Source organism: Anabrus simplex, chromosome 6 (assembly GCF_040414725.1).
Source record: "Anabrus simplex isolate iqAnaSimp1 chromosome 6, ASM4041472v1, whole genome shotgun sequence".
Taxonomy (NCBI): Eukaryota; Metazoa; Arthropoda; class Insecta; order Orthoptera; family Tettigoniidae; genus Anabrus; species Anabrus simplex.
This window is the reverse complement of record NC_090270.1, coordinates 152,026,533-152,039,187: the sequence shown is the minus strand read 5'-3', so window position 1 is coordinate 152,039,187 and position 12,655 is coordinate 152,026,533. Positions and strand designations below refer to the sequence as shown.

At 39.9% G+C, this 12,655-nt stretch overlaps 1 protein-coding gene across 1 annotated transcript in view; it reads right to left on the bottom strand.

Annotated features, from left to right (window-relative positions):
- Positions 1–12,655, bottom strand: part of Wdr81 (WD repeat domain 81) — a 340,798-nt gene that overhangs the window by 223,348 nt on the left and 104,795 nt on the right. The window contains exon 6 of the mRNA XM_067149985.2: positions 8,993–9,193. Within this exon, the coding sequence (XP_067006086.2) occupies positions 8,993–9,193 (201 nt within the window). The remainder of the gene's footprint in view (positions 1–8,992; positions 9,194–12,655) is intronic.

The following is a 12,655-nucleotide window of genomic DNA, read 5'->3' as shown; positions in this document are numbered from 1 at the left end:
ACCGAGAACTTTCCAGAGCAGCCATCAAGACTTCTGGGACTTATGGGACTTTCCGGAACGAAAAACTGGCAACTGGTGCGAAATGTAAAAAAGAACGTTATGCTAAACACAGTGAGCTATTGAAGACGATGTGGAACAAGCAAAAAAAGAACAAATGCCAGAATGTAGAGTGAGGCTAATCGAGGTCTCTAGTTGTGGCCGACTAGCAAAACAATGAATGAATAACAATAATAATAACAACAATAATATTTCAATAAGTATTAACTACGTTAATACCAATATTGTGAAAATGAACCTTGTGGATCAGAATAAATGTGAGTTAGGAGCACTGCTTGGAACAAGAATCTTAAATTAAAATATGAATTTAAATTGAAACAATTAAAACTGCACTCATCAAAACATACGGTACAATTTAGAAATTCAACGTTAAATAAATCTACCTTTTGTATCGCTACATAGTTTAACTGCTTTTCACTCAGTGGATATTTGATGATTTACTATTGTTTCTCATGTGAAATGAAAGTAAAAATCCACAGCCTGTTTCCAGTCATTCTACTGGGTCAGGAATGGAATAAGTGAAGCCCCATCTAGTGGCGTGGATAGGAATTGTGCCGGCTGCTGAAGACTGTTTGCACCCCTCTGGGGCAATGATTAATGACCGACAGATGAAATGAAAATTATACTGGAGAGTGTTGCTGGCATGAAAGATGAGAGGGAAAACTGGAGTACCTGGAGAGAAATCTGTCCCATCTCCACTTTGTTTATCACAAATCTCACATGGAGCGACCACGATTTGAACCATGGAACCCAGTACTGATAGGTCGATACATTGCCGCCTAAGCCACGGAGGCTCTATTGTTGTTTCACATGTAAGATGTACAGATAAGTAATTTCTGATAAAAATAAATCTCTGGAAGATAGCATATGATTCAGTCTACCACAAAGTGCTAATTGACATCTTAAGTGACACTGGAGTGGATGACAAAACAACAGAAATTATAAAGAAGACCGTAACTCTCACCCACTCTAAAGTAAAATTCATGGGTGAGTTTCTCCAAGGAGTTTGAAATTAAAACAGGAGTATGGCAGGCCAATGGAATTTTTTTTTTCTAGTTGCTTTACGTCGCGCCAACACAGATAGGTCTTATGGCGATGATGGGACAGGGAAGGGCTGGGAGTGGGAAGGAAGCGGCCATGGCCTTAGTTAAGGTACAGCCCCAGCATTTGCCTGGTGTGAAAATGGGAAACCACGGAAAACCATTTTCAGGGCTGCCGACAGTGGGGTTCGAACCTACTATCTCCCGAATACTGGATACTGGCCGCACTTAAGCGACTGCAGCTATCGAGCTCGGTGGGCAATGGATTATCATCAACTCTCTTTAACTGCATGTTGGATAAGGTTATCCATGAACGGGAAAAAGAACTTAACATGAAAGGTTTACTGAACCAATACATTGGAAGTTCCCAAAGGATCTATGTCAAGATCAACTGTCCAACTTTTGCTGATGATTTAGTGATCCTTTCTAGAAACACAGATGAAGCTGTAGAACAGATAAATATTTGAAACAACAAGCAGAAAAGACTGGACTTAGGATTTGCTTTGGATAAAACAAATAATTGACTTGAATGCCTCTAAGTTACTGGAAAAGCTGGTCTGAGAGAAGCTGAGAATTTTGAGAAGAACATTTTTCAAAAGATAATTGGCCCAAAGATTGTGGCTGGACAATACAGGTTGTGAGGATGAGAGGAAACATGTCAGAAGTTAAGCGAACAGCAGTAGGTGATATAGGATGGCTGCAACGTTTAGCAGAACTCACAACCTGTATAAGAAAAAAGGCAATTTCAATGCAAGCTACACTCAGATATTACAATATGGTGATTAAGCCAGAATGTCTCTATGAAAGTGAATGCCTCCAAGTTACTGGAAAGGCTGGTCTGAGAAAAGCTGAGAAGTTGGGAAAGTTTGAGAAGTTTCAAAAGATCGTGGCTGGACTATACAGGTTGCAAGGATGAGAGGAACTATGAGAAAACCGAATGACTGATGGAATCCATCAAGAAAGACAACTCAAATTTTATGGTCACCCATTCAGAATGGATGACAAGCAGCTGACTACGAAAATTTCTACCATACTCTATAGAAGACCTAACAAATGTGGTAAGTGGTTTAGAGAGGTCGGTAAGGATCTGAAAAAATTGGACTAAATCATGAAGTTCCGACAGCAGATCAATAACTTCAAGGACTTTTGTGAAGAAGAATAGCACAACTGTGTGAGGACAGTGGAAAGGAGACAGGCTGACAGAGAGAAAATTCAACAACACTGGGCTGAAAAGGTGGCTTCTAAAAACGTGTAACAGTTGCTTATTGGGGTTTCTACCGGCCGTAAAGGTGGGGAAAAAATGAAAATCCATAGCCTGTTTCCAGTTTCAACCGGGTCAGGAATGGAATGAACGGAGGCACCATCTATCAGCGAGAACAGGAACAGTGCTGACTGCTGAAGCCTGTCGCATTTCTCTAGGGCAATGATTAATGATTGACAGATGAAATGAAATGATACTGGAGAGTGTTGCTGGAATGAAAGATGACAGGGAAAATTTGAGTACCTGGAGAAAAACCTGTCATACCTCCGCTTTGCCCAACACAAATCTCACATGGAGTGACCGGGATTTGAACCACGGAACTCAACAGTGAGAAGCCGGCACACTGAAGCCTGAGCCATGGAGGCTTCTGGCCGTAAAGGTATAAATAAAAATTATTTTAAAAAAAAATGTCTATAGGAAGCAGGCAGAGACCCTCTTTGGAGGCAGTCCTGCCCAAGAAGTGCTACCCCTGCCTATGTGATTCCAAGAGCATTGACCCAGTGAGTATCATCTGGTACGGGTCCCAGCTCAGTTACGAGTGAAGACCTCAACGGAATCTAGAGTGGAGAAAATGGACTTCAGAAAAGTGGAGTTTGCTGAAGAGGCAGTCCAGTACTCAGGGAATAGTATCTATTCATCAGCAGCGTTTGTTTCCCATGTTAGAGGTGGCTGCAAGGGCATCTGTTTCCCATGGAAGTGGCGACCTGAATAATTGCTAGCAGTAGCTCAGAAATTACTTTGGGAGTGGCGACCTCATTGTAAGAATAGCCTAAAATTAAGTGATGGGGTAAATATCAGGCTCAGAAAAGGTTAGGGCATACTTTGCAGGCGACGCACAGTTCTTGTGTTGGGGAAGCAGTGATAAGTGGGTGACCGGAAACCAGTATTATGAAGGTGGGAATAATTACCTCGCTTGGTAACAGACAGGAAAGTCAGAAGAGTTGATAGACTTTATGGAGAAAGAGAATGTTGCAATGATGGGACTGAGTGAGGTCAAGTGGAAGGGAAAGGGAGTGAAGAAGAAAATGAGTAGAGGATACAACCTATACTGGAGTAGAGGAGGTGAGCCAATAATAGAGTAGGAGTGATTGTTAACAAAACCCTGGATCAATATGTGGATATGGTGGACTATGTTAGTGACAGAATAATCAGAGTATGACTGAGGATGGAGGAAGGAGTGAAAGACTTCATCCAACTTTATGCACCCCAAACTGGAAACATTGAGGAAAATATACAGGAATTCTTGGAGACACTCGAGGAAGTAATCATCAATGTGGAAGTGATAGTCATGGGCGACCTCAATGCACAGGTTGGAAATGACAGAACTGAGGAAGAAGAAATGGTTGGTTCTTTATGGTATGGAGGAAAAAACAGTGAGGGAGATAAGTTGATTGATTTTTGTGAGGGAAATGGAATGATTGTGGTTAACACTTGCTTTAGAAAGAAGAATAGTAGAACGATCACCAGATATGCTGGCGTGAAAGAATTGATTATTTTTTGGTTGAGAAAACAAATAGTGAACAGTTAATGAATGTAACAGCACTACCAGGTGAGACATATGATGGAGACCACAGAGTAGTGGTAGCAAAATTGATGATGATGATGATGATGATTGTTGTTTTAAGGGGCCTAACATCAAAGGTCATCGGCCCCATAGCAAAATTGAAAAATAGGTAAAATTGTGACAGGAAAAGAAATAAAACAGAAGAAAATAAGAGTATGGAAATTAAAAGCTAAAGGAACTTGTGAGAAATTTCAGGAGGAATTAAAACAACACATCCCTATATCAGAAATGGAAAGTGTAGAAGAAGAATGGACCAAATTAAAAAACACATTTGTAAGCTGTGCAGAGAAGATTTGTGGTAGAACTTCGGCGAGAGTGAAGGAAAAGGAGACATCTTCGTGGAATGGAAAGATGAAGGAGGTTGTTAAGTAGAAGAAGAAGAAAGCATAGCAAGAATGGAACAGAGATAGGAAAGATTGAAGTAAGATTATCAGGAAATTAATAGTGTAAAAAAAGTACAGTAGTAAGTGATGAAAAGAAAAAACGTTGGGGGAGATTCACACAAGGGTTGGAAAAGGAAGTAAATGGTGGAAAAAAAGGTGATGTATGGATTGATAAAATAAATAAGAGAAAAGAAAAAATCTACACAAAACAAAGGAAAGGAAAGAGTGGAAATGTAATACCAGACTCAGAGGAGATGAAGAATGGGTGGAAGGATTAATTTTGATAAACTCTTGAATGTGAAAAATGATGCAGAAGCGAGTGTAGTGGTAAATGGGGAAATGAGGATGAGCCAGAAACAGAGTGTGATATTGCAATGCCAATGAAAACAGGAAAAGCAGCAGCACATTCATGGCACTGAAAATGTGCTGGCAGATGGCCTAAGTAGAATGTTTTATCCAGATAGTTTTGATCCTTAATCAGAGTCTTCTGAGCCATCTCCTAACCAAGTTTCGGCCTTTGTTAATGTTGTTTTAACTAACTCACCTTTTCTTTTTAAAGATATTTCCAAACGTCAGGAGAACAATTCTGAATTGAAAGTTATTACTGACAGAATTAAATCCAGTGAACATGTCAAACCCTATATTTTGAAGAATGGTGGTCTATACTGTCCTGCTCATGGAAGGCGAGATCCCAAAATTGTTGTCCCATCTAATCTCATTCCTGCTCTTTTCAAATATTTTCATGAATTTCCTGTTTGTGGTCATCTTGGTGTTTGAAAAACCAGAAAGAAAATCTATAAGAATTTCATTTGGACATCTCTAGATGGCGAAATCTGTACCCTTGTCAAATCTTGTAAAACTTGTAATATTAGTAAAACCAGCTCCTAATACACACCTAGGTCTGTCGTCTTCTGAGAAGCTTCTCATCCTATGGAGAGATAATTCATAGATGACAATGACCCCTTCCCGAGGTCAAGGGCCAGCCGACATTTCATACTCATGCGTATTGATGCCTTCTTGTATTTTACGTGGCTGTTTCTAACTCGTATGGCTAATGCTAATACTACTATCTCTTGCCTGAAACAGATCTTTGCTTCTTTTGGACCTTGTCAATTCCTAGTAAGCCAAAGCTTTTACCTCTATCCAGTTTTGTAATTTCTGTTTTGACTTGTCAATTTCTCATATAATCACCTAATTACGCCAAAAGGGTTAACCAAAACCTTACATCTGCTCTTATTGACTATCACTCTGCTGACCACTAGAGGAGGGACTCATTGTTGAACTGGTTGTCCTTTGCCTTTAATAATGCTGTCCATGTAAGTTATAAGCAAACGCCTGCTTCATTAATGTTAGCTTTTACATCAAATTCTCCACTTTCTAATCTGTGGTTGATTAACAATCTCCTTCCTGACATCGTCAACCCAGAAACGATCCATGCTGCATTGTGTGTGTGTGTCTATATTTAAAGGTTTCTTACGTTAAAGTACAGTGCAATTACAATCAAGGGCGAAGGCCGCACAATCTGTCTGTGGGTGATCAGGTATTTGTCAAGACTCATCCTGTTAGTAGTGCTGCAGATCATATTAGTAAGTTAGCCCTCAGATTTCAAGGTCCCTGCACCATTTTGAAGTTTCTTACCCTGGTATCTTTCCTGGAAAGTGATCCTGAAAGGAAAAGGATCAGCAGAGTGCATTTATCGCAGATAACGATACCCTAATTGTTAGTACTGCAAATGTACATTCCTTTAATTGTGACCATTTAAGACTTAGTTATAAGAAAATGTCTCTATTATTTCAGTGGCTGCCCATCCCACATAGGTATTACCCCTGGGTATATAAACTTTGTGTATCATGAATATCTGTAGGTTTAGGAATTGTAATTGTGATTTATGGATGTGTGAGGTTTTAATGGTCACCATCGGGACGTTGCAATTGTAAATTTGGGATTCTTGGGTAAACTCCAGTAAACTGTTGTATTTTATTTGGATCTTTTCAAAATTAATAAGGTAGTGCTTGCCCTGGGGTTGCTGGGTTTCTAAGTGTATGAGGGAGTCTCATTCTAAAGAGCGTGAGAAATATGTTGCCGGCTAGGTGAACCTATACCTATTAAAACTTTGTCATAGTAACCTGACAAAAAAACTAGGACATCAACCTTCAAGGCACCATTTCTTCAAATTTCTGGATGCTGGACTTATTTGTTTCTATTCCCCTTTTCTGCTGAGTATCTGTATGTGTTGGAATTGCTGGAAAAATTTGTGCCAGTCTGGTGGACACTGCACTACACTATTTGGTCACAATGGTCCAAAACATGGATCAAAGCTGATGGGAGGCTCCTGCCTTTGTGTGGTTGGACTGAATGTGGATGGGAATTCTGTTGGCATAACGGCCAAAGCGAATGTTTTCACGAAATCAGCAACACCCAGAAGGAATAGAAAGTTGATGCATATGGATGTTCCTGTGGTGAATGGCATCAAGACCGAGTGTTGTGTCACATGGCAAATCCTCCTATTAAAGCTTAAATTTTAATCTATTTCATTTGTCGAGCAGAGCTTGAGTTTGTGAGGAAGAGTATGTGGCAGTGAGAAGGCAGCATTTTGGATTAACTGATAGGAACTTCCATTTACTTGGCTGTATAAAATGTTATCATGTAACCTGTTATTGTAGAAATTCGTTGAATTAAACTTTTGACTTTTAAGAGTTGTTTCTATCTTTTTCTTTTTGCTAGTGGCTTTACATTGCACCGACACAGATAGGTCTTATGGCGATGATGGGATAAGAAAGGCCTAGGAGTTGGAAGGAAGCGGCTGTGGCCTTAATTAAGGTACAGCCCCAGCATTTGCCTGGTGTGAAAATGGGAAACCATGGAAAACCATCTTCAGGGCTGGCGACAGTAAGGTTCAAACTCACTATCTCCCGGATGCAAGTTCACAGCTGCGTGTCCCTAACCGCATGCCCAACTCGCCCGGTAATCCTGTATTTGTTTTACTCATAGGTATTGAAAATATGTTAGAGCTAACTCAGAACTATTAATGACTGAATGTACATTTCTATAAAAGTTTTCCAGGCTTGTAGGTCATAGTCCAGAAGGAATGTTCTCTCTCAACATTTCACTGAGGATTGCTGATCAACACTTGGAAGTTATAAATATAGCAGCACAGTTCTTTGCGAACATATACTACTCAAATGGGAATGGAATAACTTCCTGCCTGGGTTCACTGTAGTGAGAATCTGAGAATAGCAATATCTGTTCACAAAAGACATGAAATGTAACATTATACGAGCTCTCAACCACAACTGCTGCCCCCATGCATTACCCTCTTTTTCCCTACTTTGCCGACTACTGAGTTAGACTATTAGACTGTCTTAAAACTGCAGTAATGACCTAAAGACCCAGAATATTTCAACTTGTCATCATATAAAATATATTTCAAATTGAGGATACAATCTTTGGAAGACCACCTACTATTATGATGACTTGATCTTATAAGGAAAAGTAGATCACATTATTTCCCTATGGCAAACTATCAAAGTAATATACTCTACGCTGTGAGCTGCCACAGTGGCCACGGCCGCTTCCTTCCAACTCCTAGACCTTTCCTATCCCATCGTCGCCATAAGACCTATCTGTGTCGGTGCGACGTAAAGCCCGTAGCAAAAAAAAATATATATATATACAGGGTGAAGTGTAATTCGCGCACTCGGGCATCGCAGCGTGACTCCTCACATGCCAGCAATAAAAAAATGTCTCTTACAAAATTTCGTCTTGCGGGTATATCCGGTAGAAAACGGACGTTGAAGACTAGCAATCTGGCAACACTGTAACCATATGTAGGGTAACTACTGCTGTCAGCACATTCTCCTCGTGCTGTACAGTTGGTGCAGTGGGTAGAGTTTTTGGTTGGCATGCAGGAGGTCGATGGTTCGATCCTGGGTTGAGGCAAATTTTTTATTTGCTAATTTCCATCTGACATTACCTACTGTAATACAGTAAGACACCGTTTCTGAGGTGACATGTATCCTACATTTACAACATTTTGTAACGCTGAAACAACAAATACCTGGTTAGACTAATAAGAAACAGACAGCTGAAACAAACAGGTTTCACATCCAGTAGATGAAGTGGTGCGAATAATTTCTAGGATCGTAGTATGTAAGTGCAAATGGTTTCTAGAGGACCCACTGCAATCGCTGTTGATGATTAAGATGCCAGATACCATACCACCTGGACTACATTTACGAAAGAGAAAATATGCGCCTGAACCCAGGATTGACCACTCGACCTCCTGCATGGTAACCCAAAACTCTATCCACTGCACCAACTGTACAGTACGACTAACTCCTGTTGACAGAGGTAGTTACCATACATGTGGTTACAGTGTTGCCAGATTGCTACTCTTCAACGTCGTTTTTCTGCCGGATATACTCGCAAGACGAAATTTTGTAAGAGACATTTTTTTATTGGTGGCATGTGAGGAGTCGCGCTGCGACGCCCGAGTGCGCGAATTACGCTTCACCCTGTATATACTCTACAATGTTAAGTAGAAGAATATTACAGTAATTATGAACAATTGTTTTCTTCATCTGCAAAATTTAACCTAGTACATTATTGAAGAGATTATGTCACAATGACATGAGTAAGGAGTGAAGAAAATAATCATCTCAAAGAGAACATCACCACTTTACATTACCTTAAATACTGTAGGGTCTGTAAAGAATTCTGGAATGCATTCATCAGGAGTCCACTCTTGCAATCTCTGAATGGATGAAGGGTACTCAGCAGGAACCCATTTTGGGCGCACATATTTACAAAGAACAGAACGAGGAGTGCGTCTGGCCATATACACATAGTAGGTGATATCTGACAGCACATCAGAAACATGGTGTGGAACCTAAACAAACATAGCATATTTCACACAATGCACGATTCATACCATAAAACAAGGTAAAGAAAATCAAGGCTTAACAAAAAAAAGCCAAGTGATAATGACTCTGATATGCCAGGAGGTCTCAAAAAAAAGAATTGAAAAAAATCTCTGCTACATAAAATGATGAATGAGGTAGTACATTATTGGACCAAAATCGGCAAGAGAAGAGGCAAAACAACCTCTGGCACTTTGAAATCACTTGTTCCTGCATTCGCAAGTTATGACTCAGCAGAAATAGTCCACTTAGTTTCATACAGCAGACTATTGAATATACCAAGATCCTTTTAGTAATCACCTCTATCAAACATGGCATATTCTGACTGAATTGTGGTAATTGACCCATTTGTAACATTTATGGAAATATTGTTAATTAAGTTTTCTTATCTACACGAAAACAGAAAGTAGTAACTTGGTACAGTTTCATGAACAACAAATATATATATTGCACCGGCCTGCTTTTAACTTAATTCTGTTTTCAGACCTTTTTTTACAATGGATCCGAGAAAAAAACAACAATGTATGCATTCAGTACATTCCTTAGAGGCCTACAGGTCTTTCTTCTTTTCATTTCTATATTCTTACTTCATATACCATAGTCAGAATGGAGAATTGAATTATTCTACTTGCTAGAATTAAATACACCATGTCATTCTTAGAAATCAATCTACTACTGCTATACATATTATATGTTCTAAATTGGACAAATTGACATATTTACCTGAGTTTACAAGAAAGTTTTCTAACAAGTTGATGAAAAAAAACCAACTTCAATGGGCTACTATACACATGTAAGAGTGTTCTGCACCAGCACCGTGTAAAATGTTATTACAGTATCAAAGCAACAACTACTGACCCTATGGTCAAATGATTATGTGATCAGAAAGGGACCTATAAATGTGTTATGGATGAATTCTTGAACTGAAACCACATCCAGCATGTGTTCCGAAGATCTCCTATTATTCGCTTCATCATAACATTAGAAAACTTTAGCTGCTAATAGCCATATATGCCTACAAAACCACATCAATCTGGACTTCAATTATCAGAAAATTATTGAATATCAATATTTGAGACCAGTTATTATTATTATTATTATTATTATTATTATTATTATTATTATTATTATTATTATTATTACACATAGTAAGTGAAATTTACATAGGTATCAAACCAATACGTACTGTACATGATGAGTGAAAGAGTTTGAACACAAGTTACCCTTTACATAAGAAGTGCCTCTGCCCCTACATCATACACAACCATTAATGTACATTGACACTGTTACGGAGATATCCGTGGTAGGTAGAGGTGAAAGAAGGTGCGGGTGTGAATGGGTTTCAAGCTACGAAATTAACGTGCAATGTAAAATTAATTTAAAATTTAACTAGGTTATATTTTCTTTTCAAAAACAAGAGATAACAAACATAACAGGTACAGAGTAGCAAAAATGTAGGTACAATATTACTGGATTCGGGCTCAGTGCCCTTACTTCATAACTCTTGGGCAATCAGCCCCGCCTTACTCCAAAAAAAAAAATTTTTAGCCAAGGGGCAGGAAACCCCATTCATGCCCAGGAGCACTGGCTCCAAACATTACACATAAAGCCTGCACGAGGCATACAGAAACAAATTTCAAAGAGCGATCCGCTCTCAAAATTGTAAGCCTATCACAAGGCCACACCAAACTCTACCTTCAAGCTGTCCTTCTAAGGACGTATTCACAGGGGTAAAATACCCAACCTACGGAGGTCTATTACATGAAAAGAAGGTTGATTACATGACCTCTAAAATAACAATTTGAGAGGAGGCGAACTTGCACTCCTAATACACTTTGTTTTTAAAACCTAATCTGGCTCTGGGCCGCTAACGCAAGGGCTAATCCCATACTACAGAGGTGACTTAGAGAAGAACACTTTACATTACATAAACGAAGAATAGTTTGAGAAAATAAGTTCACCTCAAAACAAATGTGAGTGGGAGCTCGAGAGGGTAGCACTCTTTATCCCAATATGTAGCTTTACAAGAAAAAGATGAAAAGAGTAATTACATTTTAGGAAAAGGTTACATGATGGAAATGCTTCGAACCCGCCGCGAGTGTTAAACTGCCGACCTAGCAAGAAAAGAAGTTATTAATAGGCCATTACCTGGTGTTGAACGGCAGAAGAAGAAAGAGGCGCTTCCCGCCTCCTGCTATGTACTTAATACACTGAAAGATGGAACAGAAGTGGCCCGGAGACCCTAAAATCAGCAGTTTATATACTCTCGCGGAAGTTTCTAGGCGTTAGGGGAATGAAAACACCCGCCCACAATGTTTTTATTGGATAGGACCCCGCAATCGATTCAAGTTGGGGGGAAGATACATCTGATTGGATAGAAATTAATTTAAGAAATTCGGGATTGGCTACATGCAAAACAAGGGGAAAGAGAGGGGTATACAGCCAACTTAAACAATAACAGAAAGAAATTTAGCAAAGAACAAACATTTGAAATAAAAATTTCTTCAACAAAATAGTTCTTTGACTCCGCACTAGGTTGCACTATTGTTGATCTTCAGTAGTGTCCTCTAGAAGAGAAAGTTCACACTTCTTACTTCAAGCTAAACAAAAACACATCAAAAGTGACACAGTTCAAAAACTCAAAATTTTCCACGTGGTGACATCTTCTGAGAAAGTAGAGAATTAATAGAATAGATAAAGTTCAACCTTCCTCCAGAAGAGGAGTTTCAACTGGCGCAACTTTTAAATAAACGGTGTAGAGGTGTACCGCCCGGTACAGACCTCCCCCCCCAAAAGTTCCTCCAGGGGTGACACATGAAATCAGTTTGAAACAAAGTCCAAGTAATGATGTTGATACGAAGATAGATAGCAGAAGCATTTACAAGATTTCTTAATTCAGTTTCAAAATATTGTTGTTGCAGGTGAATGAAAGTCTTTATGTTTGTAGAATTTGAATTTCTGAAGATAAACTTTTAATACTTAAAGGTGAAGAAAAATTTTGCAATGTCCACCAAATATTGTTGTTGAATTCCCAAGTGTAGTTATTGCTTATGGTGACTGTCCATGTAGTTGATGTAGATTGAGTCGGATGGCCAGACCGGCCGTTGCAGCTTGCGTCCAACGGAGGCCGCTCGGACCCCTCAAGTACCCTGAGATACCGCTCGCCCGCACTATGAGGGGAGCAGAGGTGTTGAAGTACGCCGCGCCCGCGGTGAACAGATACAGGCTGCGGGCATGTAGCAGGTCGTGCGCCGCACATCAGCCTTGGCCGGGAGGAGAGCTCCGGCTCGCCGTTCACATGTCGTCCTCGCTGGAGAGGAGGGGGCCCATCCCCCTCCCCAGTCGCTGCACGGCGCTGCGCGGCTGCGGGGGCGCTGAAACATTAAAGCTAGGCGGCAGAATTGTGGTGGACTATCATCTTCTTTGAGGGT